This window comes from Indicator indicator, chromosome 14 (assembly GCF_027791375.1).
Source record: "Indicator indicator isolate 239-I01 chromosome 14, UM_Iind_1.1, whole genome shotgun sequence".
NCBI lineage: Eukaryota > Metazoa > Chordata > Aves > Piciformes > Indicatoridae > Indicator > Indicator indicator.
Window position 1 is genome coordinate 7,682,762 of NC_072023.1, and position 22,106 is coordinate 7,704,867.

The window sequence follows — 22,106 nt, forward strand, 5'->3', positions numbered from 1 at the left end:
AGGAAGAAGTCTTTTTTTTTTTTAAGAAAAAAAAATCCCTTCAACTTCTCAGGTTTTTTTAAATAACTGACAACAGAATACCAAATGCACATATTCCAACAAAACTTGTTCAAAATAAACTTTAAATTTAGCTTCCCATCTTCCACTGTGGTCACCAAAAGGAAAGCAGATCCACAATGACTAGAAATAAAGAATTCTGCTTCAAGGTGCAAGCCACAACAGGTTTTTGCAGAGGTACTAGGAAAGGTAGGGACAGAAATTCTCTTCCAGCAATTTGCTAATTATATAGGGTTTTCTTCATTTATAGATTTGGATGCTTTCCTGTCTACTCAGCCAACTCTAACTAAGTCTCAAAAAGTTCAGCTGAAAGAAGCCAGCAAAGATTGTACAGACTTAAAACTTTTTTTTCCCTGCCCCCTTCATGCCCCCTCCCCCACTTCCCAGCAGAAGAGCAAGAGGCTTAAAAAAGGTGCTGAAAGCAAGCATACTAATTTTTCAGAATTTTTTTTTTCCCGATTTCCCCCTCCCCCCCAATAGAACTGCAAACTCCTATACATTGAAGCTCAACGGTAATAAGGCTTTCCTTGTCGATTATTTTTCAAGATCTCTTAGATATAGTGCGAAAAAAATCGCAGGGCTTTGCTGGCTACATACTTCGACTGTAGTTTTCAACCTACTAAAACAGTCTGTTTTCAAAAGGGTTTGATTACTGTACATACCGGTAACAATTGACATGTAAAATGAAAACAGAAATTAAATAAAGCTTTGAACCCACTGTCATCACTGTGAACTGAATGAAGGAAAAAAAAGCTCTTGTGCTTCAACACTGCAAGCTTCAAACTGATCTAGAAATTGCAACTTAAGTCTCTCAAAATGATTTTAAGTATTTTGTTCCCTTTGTACTACTGGAACTTTCTGAACACAAACAGTTTAGAACTGACTCGCACTTTTAAAATCCTACGATTTCACAGGCTGCAAAGTCCTCAAGCCACCCTGCACTAAGATCTGATGGGTCAAAGGCATATTTATATGAGGAATTATTCCAATTTGTTCCTGTTATTTACAGTGGACTCTCACAAAGCTACTTAAATGTTTGACCAACTCTGCACTAGAATTTTCTATTATTCTCAATAGTTGTTTTTTGTTTGATCATTTGACAGGTTCTAATAGCTATAAGCAGTGTCAGAAAACATCCAGTAATCCATCTCCCTAACAATCAAGCTGTTAACATTGACAGAATTTAAAGCATGTAACGTAAGACAGTAATGCATGAAGGCAAAAAACACCCAGGACAAATACAATTCGTTCCTGAAGTGCAGATTCTGTGACAGCTATGTCCTGCAATATTGTTAACTCAAGGCAACGTTTAGGTTTTGTTGCTTCCTCAGTTCAACCACTGTATACTACAGCAACTGTCACAGAAACTACATAGTTGATGTTTTGGTATAGTGTGTACTACAACTAAGAATACTACTATTTTCATATTGCATTTGAAAATAATTCTAAAATCTATTTAAGTCTGTCAATCAACAGGTAATATTCAACATACTCTGGCTACACCAGGATCTCCACTAAGCCCAAAAATGTTTTGAATAACAAAAAGCTAGCAGGCTACATCAGGTCAAAGACAGAACGTTTTTATAATATTCTCTCATAGATACAGACCAATAACAGGAGGGTGCAACACAATCAATTCATTAACCCTAAAAAGGGAGAATGCATTACTTCATATGTAAACTGGGTTATCCATTATTACCAACTTTAAGTCTAAAATTGTCGGCAAAATACACTACATCGACTCCAAATGCTATTCTTTTATATTAGCTTGTTCTAAAGTAAAAACGCTTAACATTCAAAAGAAACTTGATATACTGTAGAATAGTTTCAAATATTTGCTAGCCAGTGGAGAAAAAAAAAACCCTGATACAAACTACTACAGCACCATGACAGACAGATATTTTTCCGCAAATGAATCAAAATCTGTCTCCTTTATTTGTAGTTAACTGGATGGGTGTAAGGCCACAAAAATACCTTGTACGTTTACAAAGTTGACCTGCCAACCATAATCAATGCACACATGCTGCAATGTGAAAGTACATTCGCATGATTATTTGCACAATTATCTGCTGCTTAAACATTCACCTACAAAAAATATCACCGTACAAGGCCTATCACGAAGGGGCGAAGAATAACGTACACACCACAGAGAATTTTCTTCATTTAACCTCACAGAAAGGAGCATTACATCACACTCTTACAATGCAGGAGGAGGGGCCTGTTCTCAGAAAGCAAGCTTCAGCTATTCCCCTTTAATTTTCTGCTTGGTTCTGGAGGGAGATGCAAACAACTTGAATTTAAATTTTTAGTAACACAGAAAACGGAAAAGAGGCAAGGAAACACAGCTTCTTAGCTACACTTAATAACACGCACTTGAAAACGGGTTTTAAAAAGAATAGAGAGCAAAAGCCTACAGAACATCTGTACCACCCAGCATCGCGCATTTGCAAGCATGCATTCCACAGTACCTGCCCCACATTCTATCAGTCGCCAGACCCGTTAAGCAGAGAAGGGCTCCCTTACTCCAGGATATGGCAAGACCATTTTAAAGCCAGCACGCCCTTCCCGCTTCAACTCCCGATTTATGGGGGAGCAGGACCATTTGGTCCCGACGAGGGCCGAAGCCGCCGGCGGGAGGGGGAGGGGAGCGGCAGCCCGCGCCGAGCCCAGCGGCGGCTGCGTGTGCTCGGCTCGGCGGGCTCCGCCGGCTCGGACCCTTCCAAGCTCCGCACCGCCCCGCGCCTGGCACCGCAAGTGCTCGGGTGTCTGATTTGGTTTTGTTTTTTTGCTTTCGCCCCGGGAAGGATAGCCCGGTGAACACACTTCCCCATCCGTCCCTTGTCGGACCCAGCAGCTGAAAGAATGCAAACCCATTTTTATATATGCAAATTTTTGCAGCAGATTTAAGAGCTTCGGGTGCTGTGGGGAAGAAATCACTCTTTAAGAAGTGTCTATTTAAATAAAACAAGATTTTCAGTACTATCTTGTACTTCATTGGCTTGGAAAATAAACGATCTGCTGCAATTTGCCTAAGCGTTTTAAATTACAAATCGCTTCAAAATCCACAATACACTTCCTCGGAGACCTTCTAAAAAGCTCTAGAAATACACGAAAAGTGCTTTACACCTAAAACCAGACGACATCTGAAACAAGTATTTGTGCCAGAAAAAAACAACTCTGCAAAACCAGGGATGCAAACGGTCAGCTTCGGGTCTTAAAAGTCTACTGATAGATAAAAACAATAATAATAAAATATAAATGTACCACTAACCTCATAAAGTGCAGCAGTGCTTAAATCCAGCGAGTTGAGGCATTCAAGGTAGAAATGGAAATGAAAAAAAGGTCAAAAAAAAAAAGATTTTGTGTTTGTTTCGGGTTTTTTGTTTTTATTTCAAATGTTCAGAAACCAGCAGAGACTCTGTCGGCCATTTTGGCTTGAACTCCCTCACTCACTCTCCCTCGCTCCCTCCCTCTCTCTCCCTCTTGCTCTCTCTAAAGGAAGCAGCTTTTTGTGACCTTCAAATAGAGGCGGGTCACGTGACGCCAGTCAGCCTGTCAATCACCGGATGGGACCGGCCCCCTTCCCGCCTTAAAGGGACAGCGCCCTTCCCGCACCGAGGGATGACTGCTCCCCAACGAGCCCCCTGCACTCGCCCGATCCTTTTCCGCTCATCACGCAAAGGCAACGCACAGGAGTCGTGAGAATACGCAGAGCAACTCAGAAGCGGCTTTTCTCTTTACAGCCAGCTACAAGACAAACAGTCGTTCATGCCAATTCTACACTGCGGCTGCAGAACCGATAAAAGGCACAATGATGAAATGCCTACGTTCCGCCAGCCACACGCACTCCTCTGCGGTGTGCTGCGGGACACATGGCCGCAGCGCTTACCTCCAAGGAAACCCCTTTAAGTATCCCATCCCGACTGAAGGACAAGAATAGGTTCATCTTCAGCCCACAATTAATCCCGGCTGTAACCAGACTGCCTACAGGACACGCACACAAACCCAAGATCCAGGTTCAGACGCACGAACACCTGCAGCACAGCAGAGCAAACTCGGTCTCTCCTGCTGCCTCGACTCTTTTTAAGCCTCTAGGCTGCAACTCAGTCAATTAGGCAGACACTCGATTGTCTCTTTCCACAATTTCCATGGATAAATACTCCAAAAATTAAAAGAGACAATCCCAGAATGTTTCAACATTACAGACATTACCTTGAAAACACAGAAATAGTAAAGAATACATTTCGGAAACAGTATATGGTAACGTGAGTATGGCTGTGCTGTGAGACTTGCTCCTGAGCCAGCCCAACACAGGTAACAAATGCTTGAACTGAGTGTGCAATGGAACAGCGGCTGGTGAGATAAATGACAGCAGCTTGGGAAGCTCAGAGGAGCACCCTCTGGACTGAGTACTTAAAAATAGGCACAGGTTTGGTTACAGTGCAAAACTGTACAGAAATATGTAGAAAGTAAAAAAGGCCACATTAGCACTAAAAAACATAGAATGCAAACAACTTCAGAAGTCATGGGAGGGCTCTCCATAGGAATGAATGGGGGAAGGGTGCAGAATGAGAATAAACCTCGTTAGTGTATATTATCATACTACATAAGTCATTGGCTAAACATTATGTTTCAAAAATAAACCACCGAGAAGCTATGAATGGCTAATACAGCATAGGTTTTGACACACTTTGGTCCTACTACCCTCACAGTAAGGTACAGAAACTCCAAAATGGGGATTCCCCCCAGGGAGGGGATTTCTTCAACAGGACTCAGGTTGCTCTGTAAGCATTCCTACATCTCTCTCTGCAGGCTCACGAAACTCTGGACATTGCTAATGCATGTTGCATTTACAGGTACTTAATTAAATAAAAGCAGTTGGATGCTAACTCTTCAGGTTGCTCTGTCTAAATCAGAGCAGAGAATTGGCCTGCTGGACATAGCAGCTTGCCATGCTTTGTGGCATGGCTAGCCCAAACATGGGAATTTGAGAAATGTGGTTAAATCTCAAGGAACGTATTCTTATTTGTGGCAAGACCTGAGAACTCCACAAATGCTCTGAATATCTAAAGTCAAAATCCAAACCAATTGCTAGGTGTCTGATACACAGAGTTTCTAAAAAGCAAACATATGCATATTCATAAAACAGCTACCCTCCATTTGGAAAATAACACTAAGTACTTAACTGCGTGTCCTATACACGTTCACACTAAGTATGACGGTATGCACTAAGCTACAAATAATTTTACTCCCTCTTAAAAGGCAAACTGTTTTACTTGGACTTATAAATCCTCTTCACTTCTGTAGGGCTTGCCAGCTCCCCCATCCTCAAGTCCTGGAAGCTTTTACTTCGAGTTGATAATACTGTGCTGACTTTTAAGCACTCACGGCACTCATTTCAGTTGATGTGTATTGAGTGTAAATCACTGCTACAGAATTTCACCTTGACAACTTTCCATTGACAAGGCTTTTAAAATCAGAACACTTTTTATAAGACAAGTAAAAAAGTAAATGAACCAACAGCGTTTAAGCCAGTATGGGCAATTGTTACATACCTGTGGCATGGACAAACCACCTTTGATTATTTAGCATTGTTAAAAATGTATGGATTACGGGCCTAGGTTTTATCTGTACTAGTTTGGTCTTCCATAAAGAACCATGAATGAAGTGAAAACTACCCCTGTTTTGTCTCTTTTAAAATGTTACTAGGAAGCACTTCAAAAATCCTTATTTCAATATGAAAATAAATTTTTAAATGCTTTAGTTTTCTCAAACATACCTCATTCTTTATCTATTCCTGTTGACATACGAGGTAAAATAGTCCATCAAAAGTTTTGTTTGGGTTTTTTTTTTTTTGTTTGTTTTAGTGTGGGGTGTGGGTTATTTTATTGAATCTTTTTTTGTTTGTTTAGGTTTTTTGGTGGTGGTGGTGCTTTTTTGTTTTGTTTGAGTTTTGTTTATGTGTTGGGTGTTTTTTGTTGTGCTAGGATTTTTTTCTGTGTGAGCATCTTTGGGGTTTGGTTTTGTTTTGGTTTGGTTTTTTTAATGCAGCATTTCCGCAGCAGCACAACAGTTCAGAAAACAATGGAGTAGAGCATGAGAATACACAGCATATGCAAAACCTCCATATCCCTTTTCAGAGGGCAATTACACTTCAAAACCTTAGCTTTAAGCTTTCTGATGCTAACAACACTGTTAATAGCTAGTGTTAATAGGTTATATCCTTGTTATGTGCTACTAACTTATCTGATTACAAACACTTCAGTTCTAAGCACCTTCCATCTGAGGATTGTAAGGCACTTAAAAAACTTTAATGAAGCTTCACAGTGCTCCTGTGAGGACAGTATCCAGTATGAGCAGACATATACATGCACACAGAGGCACATTAAGAGAAATGCTTAGAGTCATGGATTCTCTGTGCTCACATCTCAACTGAGACAGGAAAAGAGTGGGGTTTTTTTAATTCACATTACGCTACACTGTGTTTTTAGTAACAGCTCATCCTTTCTCATGATCTTTTGATAAGAATGAATAAACTTGGTTTCAACATTATGTACACAGGCATGCTCCAGTGCCCACTAGACAAACTGAGGTTATCAATTGTACCCTCCAATTGTCATTTCAAAAAAGAGACCTGGTGTGTCTAATCTGTAGGTCTTCAAAATTATTCAAGTTCATCTAGTCCTTATGCAAAACTCCCTGTCTCATGAGCTGACATTTTGTCTGGGCTCAAAGTCCTATAGTTGGATGCTGTATCTTACTTATTTTGAAGGCTGTGCCCTGTCATCCTACAAGACTGAACTCCATCCACTGACCTTTCTACATTGCCCATGCATGTGTCCATGAATTTAACACTAGAAAGTTCTTCATAGCTGATACTATGAAAACAAAAAAAAAACCCAATTCAGCTCCTTCTGACAATTCCTCAGCAGAAACCTCAAATATTAACAAGTTTCTCATATCGTGAATGTCTTCTCACCAACTATCCTCACTTCCACAACTCTAAGACGATAAAAAGCAATTTTTTTTTTTGTCAAAGTGAACTGAAGTCTATCCACTCTCAGAGGAGGGGTGCAACAACAGGTACAAGACAACTGGAGGCCAATTCCTCCTCATCTCCCCAAGCAGTCACCAGTGGACCAACTGACCTTGATTACAATTCTAGCAAGCACACTACAAGTTAACAGGGATCGGAAAGGTCTTTGTGAGATGAAGTTAAAAGTAATTCTTGTGGCAGGGACATGCATATGAGAACCAGGCAACCTCTAACAATAAAAAGCAAGCATAGATCCCCATAAATTAAGTAGCAGAAAAGTCTTAACTATTCCTTGTATACTCTAACAATACCACAATTAAAAACATTAATGTTAAACCAGGAGTTCATAACATCTTGTTTCCTAGAATTAGTTACAACCAAGAACTTGACATAGGCACCTCAGTCCTGGACAAGGGATAGTTCATACTTAAGTATTTTCTCTGACCAGGGATGCTGAATGCCCAACACTTCTGAAAAGAGAAAACAATAGCCAAATTTGCCTGTATCAATATACTATTTTATTTCTTACTCTTTTTATCTTCACAGCACACACAAACTGTTGTGCAAGAGAGATGACTTCCTCTTCAGCAGTGTAAAACATTAAAATATTCAAACGTTTTCCTAAGGAAACCTGGGGTTTTATTTTGGGGTTCCCCTCTTTCACATTTAGCAAGCAGGGAGACATTTTATGCTGTGGAATTCTGAAAACAAGAGCTGATAGGGTTTAAACTACATTATAATGTAAATTCCTCAAAGAAAACTATCCCGACAAAAAGCTACTGATAAAGGAAAAGCTTGCTAGGTTACCAAAAAGGTAACAACAGCTTTTGCATCCCTTACACAAAGGAACCTATCCACACATTTTAGGAATAGAGTTTACCATCATTATTATTCAAAACTTACATTGAAAAAGTGCTTTGTAGCCATACTAAAGCTCAGATCTTACTCGTATCTTGCCAGGGACCAAGGAAAGAATACAAGGCCTGAAAACCCCACAGCATAAGAAGTTTAAGAATTATACACAACTTTAGGGACAAGTCTAAGTTCTGACCCTACACATAAATGAAGTAATCACAGAAGGGCAACAAATGAGAAGGAAAACTTTCCCACTTTTCCATCTAACTTTTCCTCAATCTGCCACAATGCTTTCAGCCTGTGTCTGAGGCACAGTGAAGTATTCTTATTAATTACTATGCCTCCACTTCTTCAGTCTTCTAAAATTAAGCTTTCTAGGTGTCTTTTAACAAAGCTGTGCCATGAACAACAGAACTGAACAATAATTTCCTATGACTTTACGTCATGTATCACCAAACCTTTACCACATTAATCCCACTAATCCCAGCTTCCTTCACAACCAGTTCTTTGATGCCAAGGCTCTACCAGATTATTGACTCCTATGTAGATCTCTTCCCATAACTTTTTTCCTCACCTCTTTTAGTACCTGGACAAAAAAAAAAAAAAAAAAAAAAAAAGTATTGCTGCAGCTAACCCCCATACACACATGATGATTAGCTATTAACAGACAAATCATGAATATTTAATCTTCTGTTTTGCCCTAAAGCCTTGCTTTAGTTGAGAAAATTAATTTTAGTCTCTCCTCTGGACAGTTACTGATGTTTCACATATCAGTAATCACAACTATATTGTAATTTCTTACTCTTCTGCCTCACTTGACCAAACTTAGACAGGAAAGATACAGACTTAACCTAGGATCTGAAAGAACTGACAGCAAGAAAATTCCTATTAAATCAAGTCCCTCTCTAAAATCTCACTAAGTTTTTATACCTGTGTCCTTAGAAATTAAATGAGTACATTCCCATAACATAATGTGTAAGGGTACTTGTGCAAATTATATTACTGGAATTTCTGACCAGGCTGGAATATGTAATAAAAGCCTTATCTTTCAAGCATTTTTTCCTCAGGTTTTACCACAACAGCAGCCCTTCTTTATGGCATGCTTCTACTAAAATTCACCATATTCTACTCACTTTAGACTGCTCACACAAAGATTTCTTCTGAGTACTTATGTGTCTTGCAAGAGACAAGGACAATGTTTAGACTGGAAAAGTCTTTCTCTAGTCAAATCCTCTTATTTTTTCCACCTAGAAGAAAACTAGACTTAGTTTTGTTTTGTTTCTTTAAACTTATATACTTTTTTTATGGTGAGATAGGCCAACACCTCTATACAAATCGTTCTAACTTGCCTTTAGTTTTAGTATGGGGAGTTCAGTCACTGGCCCAGAAACCTCTGAGCAAAGGAATTTCTGGCATCTTAGTTGGAGCTGGCAGCAACCCATTTTCCTTTGTTCTCATTAAAGGAACCATAATATGCTAAGTTAAAGTTAAAAAAAAAAATCAAACCACAAACAAACCCAAAAAACCTAACCACAGAACACACACAAAACAACCAAAAAACAAACCCAAAAAACATTCCCCCCCAAAAAACCCAGAGTAAAGGCAGAATACAAAAGGAATGCACATTTAGGATTACTGTAAGATTTCCCTAGTTTGTCTCGTTTTTCTAATAAAAGTGCTATTTATTGCTGCAAAAATCTGTAAACTGATCTTTCCAAGCGACTTGAACATCTTCCCTAAGTAATTTGCCTCCATGTACAGCCCTTCAGTTTGAAGTGTCAGGAAAGGAACAGCTAGACATACATGCAGAAAATTCTACAAGCTGTAGCTGTCACAAATACTCAAATGCATGAATTAACCTAAAACCAGTACGACTCCCAAATATGATCATCACCACTGATGAAGGGTAAAGAGTTCCACAAACTCCATCTACCTAGCTAGGAATAAAAGAAATAGTATCAACTCTCCAGCTCACAGCATGCCAGAGGAATAAGGCAGCTTAAGAGTTCCAAAATATCTTTGTAAACAAGTTTTTAATTCATAACATGTTGACCACAAAACGAAGTACTTCTAGTTGTACAAAGTGTATCTTCTACATGGAGTCTTATTCTTTTCTTCCCTTCTCTTCCCTTCTTTAACCAATAATGGCCACTACCTGAAGGATCTAGATGGCATCTGCAACTTAGACCCAAGTTCTTGGATCAACTAGTTATCTTTTTATTCGTTAACCTCTGGTATCTCTCTCTAAACCACAGTAGATAATCACTAAATTTCAATTTTCTGGGCACATGAAGCAATAAAAGAACACAAACTTACAACCATTAGACTCCTTTTTCCTTTCTTTAAAGGAAGATTCACACATTCATCTGGGTGTACATACAAAAAATACCAAAAACTTAATGAATGTATTTATTCTTTGGCAAGAACGAAGCAAAGAAAAAAGCACAGAGTAACTTAAATTGGATGCAGAGGAAGATTAAAACTAAGTTTTAGGACTGTAATACATGCACACTGCCGGTCCCATACTACTTACATGTAGAATGTACATTGTTGACAAATCCTTTCCTCTCTCAATATTCAGCAGCAGTGTACATTAAACTCATTGGAATAGTAAGTGAGAACTTAACTTCCAAAGTTGATTTTTTTCCTGTGTGATCTCCCACAGCTTTATTTTTACCTCAACAGATAGCTGGCTTCTGTTTTTCCAAATGTTAAGAAAATACTTGTAAAATAACAGTACTTAATAGTAGAGATTAGCTGAGACACATGGATCTCTTCAGGATACAATAAAACGTATAGTGGGATATACTTTGTTACCTCCTTATTTATGATTTGAAAGTTAAAAAAAAAAAATAAAAAATCACTGAGGTGAAATCCAGAATCTTAAAAAACATGAAATGACAACTGAAAACATTTTCAAGACTAACTTGCAGAAGTGAACACCTAGTTTTAAATTACTTTTACACAGGAAACCTCAGACTAGAGGTTTCCTATGGGTAATATCTCTAACTTTAAATATGTTAAATTTTTTTGCACTTAAATGTAACATTAAGCTGATAAAATGTGAAATAAAATTGATGGAGCTTTAGGCATTCTTAAGTGCTCAAATTGTGCACACCTTTGTTACATGGTACAAAAATACTCCATTGTAAAGGGTGCAAGCCAGTTTTTGCAACACTGTTGACTTGCCTGTTAGGCTAACACCACAGCTGCCTCTACAGATACGTGCATTCATGGCTGTCTCATCCATTTCAAGCCACTCAATTGCACAACATTTTCTCTGTGCCTCAGGGCCCCCTTACATACACAGGAAGAATTGCCTTCAAATGCAAACTTCTCCCATCATTCCACTGAAGGGAGTAAAGTGACTCTTACAATAGGAAGGTGAGGAAAATATTCCTTAAAACTTAGCTGGACCAGTTCTCATTTTCAGTCTGATGGTCTCACGCCCTCAAATATCCTTTTGAAACTCCAAGGACATAAAGAAAAATGTTTCAAAGTTAGAACTTTCCTAGTCAGACGCCAATAATAGAGGTAGGCTGAATTATCACTGACTGGGACTGAAGCACATTCTGACATTCTAACAGCTGCAATATCCTGTGATAAAAGTGTCCAGTATAGCCACTGCAGATACAGCACACACCTCTGTGATGGCTTCTTAGGATGTTGGGCAGAGGACTCAAGTGTTCTAGGTCATTTCTCCCATGGGCTACTTACTTTTACACACACACAGGTAGAAAAATAAGCACTGAAAACAAATCATCTGCGCCTTTACTTTTGACCATAATTGCTGGTATTTCCAAGGAAAGAAAATTTACCATGAATTTCATGGGGCGATACCCAAATCTAGGTACCTCAAAATCCAAGTTGATAACCTGAATTAAGATTCAGAGGCTACTTTGAAAATTCTGGCATGAATTTTCTGGAAAAAAAAATTAACTATCCTTCTACTTATACATCTGGCAAGAACAGTGTTTTATGCTACAGGGACAGTGGCTATGGCCAGGGTACTTCATGGAACTTTAACTAGAAAGAAACCCTTCTAAAGAATATTGCAGTACTGCATAACAACATCTGGCATTCTCACCAACCAAAGCAGACATCTTTAGGATATACCACTGCAGCGTTTTTTAGTTTTCAGCAACATTATGGAAGAATAAGATTGGTTGTTTTATGCCACTCTGGCAGAGAAATTTACATGTGAATCCAATATTGGAAAACTGCTGAAAAGGAAGAAAGACTAGCCTAGCAGCTGGCTCCTTAATTTGAAGTATGAGGCAAAGCTGATAGAGCTAGTTTTAAAAAAATTACAAAACTGAACTGGGAGGGGGAAGAGGAATAATTCTGCTATGTAAGCAAACACAAGCTAAGTTTTAATGAAGACTGAGCCAGACTTTCAGACATGCACACTGGAAAATGAAAGGCAATGGACATAAATTACAAGGGATTTCCCTTACCAAATATTAAGAAATTTTCCTTACTATGAGGGTGATCAGCATAGTAACAGATTGTTCAGAAGGCTCAAGAATAATCCTGAGGAACCTGATAAAATTTGGATCTAATCTTCAAATCTGGCCCTACTTTGAGCATGGGAACAGAAAAAGACAACTGTCAGAGGTCCTCTCCAATTTAAATTAGGTTGTTAGTCTGTGATTCCTGTTTTCAGCTTAGTCCATTTTAGCTACTGCTTCATTGTAATTGTAATGTCACACAAATAAGGAAGACATTGAATGCTCCTGTTGAAATGTCAACTATAAGACAATATTACCAAATTCAAAACAATTTGGTGATCCTCACTGGTTGCAACCTCTTCCTGGCATAACTGAAATTTCAGAGGGTCTCATCAAAAAATTATCACCTCAGAAGCTATACATTCAACTATCAAGCCAGGCAAAAGGCTATATCCCATAGGTCTACCCGATGGCCATTTGTAAGCACAGAAATGATCTCGTTTTGCTATTTTTATTACAATATTAATCACTTTCAGGTGTACAAATTGCCAAGACAGTTGAAGACTTTTCTCTCTCATTACTCCAAAGGAATAGGCCGGGAACACCCAGCTGAGTTGGTTCTGACAGCAGTAATACCTTGGCTTACCTTGTCTGTAAACAGGAGTTTGAACTCAGCTCACGTTTTGTCCCAATAACCACCATCAAACAGATGACTTTGTGCATCAGTAAGGAACAGTAAAGCATTTACATTTTTATTATAAAAAAGAATATTTTTTCATTATACAATCCAATTGGTAATAGATCAAGGTGCCTAAGTTTCTGGTGGTGACAGCAGGGGATAATTTATTCACACAGACATAGTTGCTAATTAATACTGCCAGAACTAGGAGTGCAATCTCAATTTAAGAATTTGAGTAGAATTTTTTATCCTACCCTAAAAAAGGTACAAAGAGAAGATGCTCACTGCTCATCAGCAAAGTTTGATTGTTTTGGAAAGATGCTTCTGTATCAAAGCTGCCTGTTCCTCTTTGCTTCAAGCAGTGAAAAATCTAAAAAAACACATTACAACTGGCACAGCAGTACGAAGCTGCTGCCATATAAAATAGAAGTATTTTGGAGGGGAGATACTATTTACTTGTCAAGCATAGCAATTCAGCTCAATCTCTTCTTAATGAATGAAAGTATGAGAGAACATCTCTAAAAACGTCCAGCCTCAATTAAATTACTCATCTTTTTCCAATTGTTTTCCTTTGGGAGAGAGGGAAAGGGGCTTCTTACCAAAAATATTAGCTATATAATAGAACAACGTGGCCAAGTGTAACAAACAGTTACATCTCATACCAGAGAACTGAGAGGAGGGAGGAGTTTACAAGGCACTTAAAAACTGAGAAGCAACAATTTCTCAGGGAGTCCACTGGTTCTCTGCTGGAGTAGAAGCATGGTCTAAGATGGCCATTATCAGCTCCAGAAGTCCAGGCAGACTTGCTTCTTTTGAAGTGTAGGTTTCAGAGCAAGCCCTCATTGCTGCACAACCATCACAGTTTTGTGACACAGGCACTGGGTACAAACTGTAAATCTTCCACAGGGCCTGAGATGAGTATGCTCGTTTCGTATTTCACTTGCACTAAGAATTTACCCATTCAAATCCTCTTCTTCATAATTAGCTTCAACTGAAACAAATTATATTCCTATTGTAAATGACCAGTTGAAGATTTTTTTAAAGACCTTGTATACAACAACCCAACAGGGTGTTTTCTCCCCACAATGCTGACCAGCAGACAGTAGGTCTCAGGTATTCTCTGCAGTTCAATTTATATTAAAAATATATTTTACAAAAATCCTAAAATGCTGCAGCTTCAGTACAGTAAGTCTGTCTGCTGTTCAGCACAGCAAAAGAAAGGTTCAGGAGAATGACACAGGTTTGTATTTTTTAGTACTAGAAGGTATTCTTGCAATGCCAAGCTTTTACCCTGAAGTCAAACCAAGTTGAAATACTCTTCTATTTCAGAAATGAAGTGCCAAAAGTCATCCATGGATGCTGGCTCCTTGTAATCCATTATGAAGCTGTACTTTAACAAAGGAACTACTGCTTCCACTGAAAGTCCCTCAGAACTGTCTTTTTATATTTCTGTTCTTTCATTACCCAGTCAAACACTGAATCCCTTGGAATGAAGTTAAATATTAAGAAAATGCTGGGCTTGCATTGTAGGATTAACACTTGCAGACTGCTGCAGAACTCTGGTGCAAGTGAGCTCCTGCACAGGTCAGTTGCTTGAAATCCTGTCTTCTGAATATTAACTTCCTCAAGAACAACCTCAGTACAGTTAGCCAGAGCAGGCTTCCAATGAAAGGCAATTAAATTAACATGGCCAACTCTTCAGGAAGGCAAATTAGAAGGTCTTGAAAAAAAATTTAAATCCCATCTGCACAGCTGTAAAGGCAGCAAACTCTAGGAAGTCTGATGAACAGCTGGAAAGGGAAGGAAGCATCTTCAGCTAGTACAGCTATTTCTGTAGTGAACACCTGCCTACACTCAAACTTATGATCTACTTTTCACTAAGAAGCTCAAATTTTATCTCCAAGCAACCAGGACAACAACAAACACAAGTAGATGGTCACTGCAGATGGAAGGGATCTCTGAGATCAGCAATCCCACCCCTTTGCTCAAAGTATGGTTAACCACAGCAGGATGCTTAGGGTTGCGTCCAGGATGAAGGCTGCAAAATCGTTCTGGGGAAACCCGTTCCAAAGGTCTAACCATATTTTACATTAAAAAAAAAAAGTTTGTCTTCCTTACATTTGAGTAGTTTTCTGTGTTTCAGTTTACGCCCACTGCCTCTCCACCAGGCATCACTACAAAGTTTGGCTCAGTCTTCCATAGTCTCCTCATCAGGTATCTATCCACAGGGATAAGATCCTCCCCCAGATCTTCCCATCTCAAGGCTAAACAGTCCCAGTTCTTTCAGCTTCTCCTCCTTCTTATGTTAGATGCTCCAGTCCCTTTCTGTGGCCCTTCAGTAGACACCCCCCCTCCAGGAAATCCAGCTAATCCCCAATGCAAGTAAGGAATAACACAAAGAGGCAATTTCAGTTTTTTCTTTTCAATTTCATTTAAAATAAATGCAAATCACTAATCCTTTGTGTGATTATCGTTTGTTTATATCAGATGCCAAATCAACATCACTCACAGTAAGAGACAGTCTACCAAGACAGACAATTTTGTTAGGTAGTTGGATATTGGAGATTCTGGGTAGGAAAAAAATCCAGTAATTGACTTAAATTTAAGGCCAATACCCACAACAGAATTTTGCTGGCATAATGCTACAGCTGCACAGAAGTATCTTAATCTCTCAGCTGCATTACTAAAATTGCACCTTTAGACATTCATCAAAATATTAACAACATTATGAGGAATGATACTTCTTAAGACAGGATCCATCTGACAAGATCCTAAAGGCCAGCTGAACACAAGTTTTTCACTTAAGCAAAAATTCTGCCTATCACTTATCTCATAGCCTCTAATAACCACAGTTTTGGAGTAGAGAGAGATAATGTTGTAAGGCACTTGAAAAGCTCTAATTAGAAAATCAGGTCAACTGTAAAGCAATTCTAGCTTCCACTCACATCTAAAATAAGAAAGCAAACACAAGGCTACGATAAATCCAATACAACAACCCTCGTATTATTCTCTACAATAACGTGTTAGATACCTAAAGAAACCATTCAGAGGAACAGAAATCTAACTCCTACTTTTTATTTCTGCACAGATTTGTCTTCTGGAACCTTCTGAAAGTTTCTTCTTCAACATGCTTTGTATCTCTTGGTACCACAGTATGTTGGGCAGTCTGAATAGAAACGAATAGCAATTACTTTGAGAAGTTTGGCTCATTTCCATAATGGAAAGAATGTGCATGTTCAGCACTAGAAATTCCCTGAACTCATCTTGGCTACCTCAGAAACCATTTCTCACTGCCACAGAGGCAGTGGACTTACAGTTACTAGCTTATCTAGAAGGCACCTTCACCCCAAGGCAAACCCCAGCCCTTCTGCAGCAAATGTACTGCTGATCAATGAGAACTTTCTCCTTCTCATGAAGAGACATCCAATTTGGCATAGAAGTTCTGTGCTGTGGATTTCCCAAAGATCATCTTCCTGCTCGCTCCAAAAGGCAGGTCATGAAAAAGAATCAATTGTGATACCAAAATTGAATTACCATTGCAATAACTACAGGGAAGAACACAGAAGACAACAATCACTGCAACACTTTCAGGGCACATCTCTATTTGTGCAGAATTGAGACTATCTGAACAAAAACCCAGGGAAAATCCCAACCATTTCTGGATTTCAGTTCAAAATCATACAAAAGAGCCTTTTGCTAATGGAAATATGTAATTTTCTTCTCTGACCAAGCTTCCTTCCCTAAAGCACCATATACCAGCATCTTAAATTACTCATCTGTGAGAGAGCATTTTGCAGTTTCTGTTCACTGATTAAAACACATTCTAAAGAAGTACAACTTGTATTTTAGAGACGACCAATCTACCATAAGGACACCAAAATGAAAGCCCTGGTTCTATCATATTTCACATTATTTCAGTGAAGAGCAGCCATATAAAAACTTCATGTACGAATTGACTACCTAAGTGCCAAGCTTCCAGAATAATTCTCTCTTTAAAAGCAACTTCTGATTGTCCTGAAATTGCAATGCATGTCTATATGCTTTTAAGTTTAAAGCAAGTCAACATCCTTTTTCTCATTTGTTTGTGGTTTTTTGCTTTTTTCAGCCACCATCCACTATCATATATAGATATTTAAGGAACCAAAAGGGTGAGCACTAAATGAACAACCAATGCTCCCAGCACATTTAAATAAGAGTGCTTCACACCATTTACTATGGTAAGGCCCTTTTTAAATAAACATGTGACTCACTGTTTGTTTTCTTCACCAGGAGGTGGAGTCTTGCCATGCCCCTCCATTACAAAATCCTCATGTTCCATCTGCAAAGGCAAGCATTGCAGGTCAGAAATTGGTGGAGCAAAATGCACATCACCTAAAGTGGCCCTATTCCATAGGAAACAGCTTAAGACATCCACTTTATCCCAGTGGTTGGTCCAGAACAGATCATGTAGCTTCTTTGCAACATCGTGTACATTTCCACCCCCATTGCTATGGTATCATTTTATATCACAGTTTTCAGAAAATCTTACAATGGAACAAATTAATGACTATCACAGAAGATTATGAGGCACGGTATCTAGCTTCTAAGTTTTGCTCAGTTATGGTCAGAATGACAAAGGAAGTCCAAGAATGGCTTCTACCACTTCTTCCTTACATACAGAAAAAGAATGAAAAAAATTACATGCATCAACATCTCTAGAGAAGAATCAGAGCTTTCAAAGAAACTTCACAAACTTCTGTGAAAGCAGTGTATGTCTTGTGAAAAGCAATTTTTGTATGAAAAAGATTTTCACAGCACACGCATAGCTTAGTTAGCAGGGCGAAAAAGAGGCCTAAGGGAACCTCAAATAGATGCTGTTCCAATGACAACATAAGGTAGGCATTTCCTTTGGCTCACATGTTAGAAGATTCCAAGGGCACTGAGGAAGTTTTCTGTTTAATTGTTTGCTTTTGAAATACAGTTTTAGCATACATTTTCAGTAATTCCTTTGTCCAAAAAGAAATATTACATTATATTTGATCACTAATTAATTGTGCACTCTTCATTTAATTACTTCATTTGGTCAGAATTCCTTGCACAGGTAGCAAAATATTCTTTTTACACAAAAATTCAACACATGCACTTAGTATTTTATATAAACTATATCCAGATGTACAATTAACAATGTTCTACTTCATGTGAAGCCAGCGAACAGGCCACACTGCAACTTTCAATAAACCATACAACAAAGCAACTAAATCAATCACACACAGATCCAAGATCCACTGCGTTAAACTGGAAAGAGAGAACCACTAAAGTGGTTTAGTCAGTCTTTGAAGGAGCTAAAAAATAACCAAAACAAAACCATAACCAAAATCTAATGGTCACTTCCCATTGTGCCCCTATGGTCCCCTCAAAAGAATCAAGTCTAGTCATTTGTACCTTAATCATGACAAGAAGCTCAACATGAGCTGTTAGTGTACATTTGCAGCCCAGAAAGCCAACCAGATCCTGGGCTGCATCAAGAGAAGTGTGGCCAGCAGGTCAAGGGAGGTGATTCTCCCCCTCTGCTCAGCTCTGGTGAGACCCCACCTGAAGTACCACATCCAGTTCTGGAACCCCTATTACAAGAGGGATATGGACATGCTGGAGCCTGTCCAGAGAAGGGCCACAAAGACATCAGAGGGCTGGAACACCTCTCCTATGAGGACAGACTGAAAGAATTGGGGCTGTTCAGTCTGGAGAAGAGAAGGCTCCAAGGTGACCTTATTGTGGCCTTCCAATATCTGAAGGGAACTACAAGAAAGCTGGGGAGGGACCTTTTAGGATATCAGGTAGTGACAGGACTGGGGGGAATGGAATGAAGCTGAAAGTGGTTAGATTCAGACTGGACGTGAGGAAGAAGTTCTTCACCATGAGAGTGGTGAGAGCCTGGAACAGGTTGTCCAGGGAGGTGGTTGAGGCCCCATCCCTGGAGGTGTTTAAGGCCCGGCTGGATGAGGCTCTGGCCACATTCATTCACACTGATCTAGTGTGGGACATCCCTGACCATGGCAGAGGGGTTGGAACTAGATGATCCTTGTGGTCTCTTCCAACCCTGACTGATTCTATGATTCTATGTTGACAGGTCAAAAATACTGCCAGAAACATTGCCTGCATATTGACATCTAACAAGGATAACAGAAATTACCTGCAGACACAGCCCCATGTAAAACCACAAGTGAACCACGAAACTGATGAATTATAAGGTAGTAATGGCATCCAGAAGACGCAGTAAACCAAATACATGTAAGGTGATTTCACATTTGTAAACATGTACCAATGAGACCCACAGTCAAAATAGTATTCTCATTTAAAAGCAATGTTTAAAAGCAAGAAAACTGTGCATTACAGTTGTGTAAATAACTCAGACTTTTATCCATGTATTCCTACATATCCCACATATTCCCCACATATCCCCACACTGACATTTGTACTTCAGTCCATACCTGGCTCTCTAGAGATCTGACATCTGAACTCAAAACTGTCTAAGCTGAATAGCCAACTACTCATTCCACTAATTCTGTTGTGGTGGATAGTAAAACATGAGTGTGACAAATGGAAAATAGCTACAGATTTGCAGCCATATTGCAAACCAGCATGGTTCTGGGAGTGAGGGTACATGCTTAAAAGTTACTCTTACATGACTTGAAATCAGAAGGCATTTTATTCTGTTGTTGGTGTAAGACAAGCACAATTCCTATGAATTGTGCTTGGCAAGGCAACAGTTTGTGAGAATGATGAAATACATCCTTTGGGAGGAAAGAAGTACTACATGCAGCATATATAGTGCTAAATGAACAAGATTCCCATATAAAACAGAAATTAATTTATAAAATCGTAAGAATGGTCTGGATTGGAAGGGACCTCCAGAGATCATCTAAGTCCAACCCCCTCTGCATTCAGCAGAGGCATCTTCAACGAGATCAGGTTGCCCAGAGCCCTGTCAAGCATCACAGTGAGTATCTCCAGGGATGGGGCCCCAATCACCTCCCTGGGCAACCTGTTCCAGTGTTCCACTACCCTCATGGTAAAGAACTTGTTCCTAACATCCAGTCTAAATCTGCTCTTCTCCAGTTTGAAGCCATTACCCCTTGTCCTATCACTACAGGGCTTTGTAAACAGTTTAATGAAGCTGCAGAAAAGGAAGGATCATAGAACTCTAAATATAAAATGTGAATAATTTAAAAATCAATAAAAACTTAAAATCACCTTGCTTTCCTTTCTATTAGATCATAAACATGAAATCTGAATGAGAACCAAACATCCGGAAGACCACTACAAGGACAAGGCAATTGCTGAAGCACTTCCAATAAAGCTGTTGACTTAATATTAGTTTTATAGGAAGAATGCTAGTGACATAGCTGTTCCAGACACATTATCATCTAGCATGCATGTCTATCAAAATTACCATTTCAAAGAGAAGCGGGCAAATAATTAAGAACAACCAATCAATTAAGCTAGAAACGCTGAGGTTGTGGGTGCAGACAAAATCTGTTTTAAAGCTATCAGAAAACCCCATCTACTTTTAAGAAATGTTAATCAGCTTGCTCTACTTCAGACACTAGGCAGAAGTAATTTAATAAATTAATTAATAAAATTAATAACATCTGCTTTATAAAAAATTGCAAAAGATACAGTATAATTATACTGGCACTGAAAAAAAAAGCTGGGCTTCAAATTACTCAGAGAAAGGCAATGACAGTTTCTCATAACAACTCCACCAAAAAAAAAATTAGTCAAGAGTGAGGAAGTACTCATGAACACAAAGACTGTTTAATACACAAAATAAAAATTACTTTGTAAGTTTTCTCTGGTAAAAAAAACCCAAACAACTAACAAAATGTATCAAGACACTAAAAGCAGAGATGGGAACTTCAAGAAATTGAGTATTAGTGAGCTAGAAATAAAGTACCTCTATTTAGAATGAAGGAACTAACTAGACTGGTAGGAAACAGTTGGCTGGTGAGGCTCAGAGGATAATGGTTACTGTGTTGTACACTGTCTGGAGGCTTTTATCAAGTCAGGTGCTGCAGGGGTCAACCCTAGGACAAGGCCATTAAACAACTTTACCAATGAATTGAAGGGCTGCTAGGGTGAAGAGATTCTGTCAACATGTCCAAGGGCCATGACACCATTCTGATGGCCCTAGACAGGCTGGAGGAATGGACCTTGCACAAACTTCATGAATTCAGACAAGACAAACAAAATCCTGCACCTGAGAAGCCCTGGCAATGATACAGGCTGGAGATTGACTAGGGAGCAGTTCTGTGGAAAAGGTCTTGGCAGATAGCAAGCTGATCATGAGCCAGCACTGTGCCCTGGCAGGAAAGGTCAATGGTATCCCAGGCTTTAAGAGAAACCTTGCCAATAGATGAGGGAGCTGATTATTGCCTCTACTCAGTGCTTATTATTCCAGATGTGTTCTTTCACACCTCCTTTTGGGCTGCTCAGTATAAGAAATCCACCCATAAAGTGGCTTCAGTAGGACAACAACACACTCAGGGAGTCAGAGCACTTGCCCTGTGAGGAAAAGCTGAGGAAGTTGGACTAGTTCAGCCTGGAGAAGGGATATCTCTGGGGAGACCTAGCAGTAGCCTATCTGCATCTACAAGGAGGGCAGCAAGGAGTCAGGCTCACTGCAGTGGTGCACTCTGACCCGACATGAAGCAATGAGCCTAAATCAAAATGAGAGAAATCCAGACTGGCTAAAAGATAACTCATTTTCCTCATGAGGACAGTCAAGTATTGAAACAGATAGCCCAGAGAAGTTTTGTAGTCTCCCTACTTCAAAGTTTTCAAGGCCAAACTGCACAAAGTCTCACAGCAGACTCTGCTTCAAGCAGGAGGTCAGACTAGAGATCTCACAAGACCCCTTCTAATTTCACAAGTAATCCTATGAGCACAAGAACAGATCTGATTTGATGTTGAGAGTTAATATACATGAGAAGAAAAACCTCCTGATAAATTTCAACCAGTAAGAACCTGCACTTCAGTGCAGAAAGGTCTA

General features: G+C 39.2%; 1 protein-coding gene across 4 annotated transcripts in view; it reads right to left on the reverse strand.

Moving 5' to 3' along the window:
- The window catches only part of TNRC6B (trinucleotide repeat containing adaptor 6B), a 123,869-nt gene that overhangs the window by 67,462 nt on the left and 34,301 nt on the right, over positions 1 to 22,106 (reverse strand). For all 4 annotated transcript variants that reach the window (XM_054386934.1, XM_054386936.1, XM_054386937.1 and 1 more), the window contains exon 4: positions 17,329 to 17,396. In XM_054386934.1, coding sequence (XP_054242909.1) covers positions 17,329 to 17,396 — 68 coding nt within the window. The remainder of the gene's footprint in view (positions 1 to 17,328; positions 17,397 to 22,106) is intronic.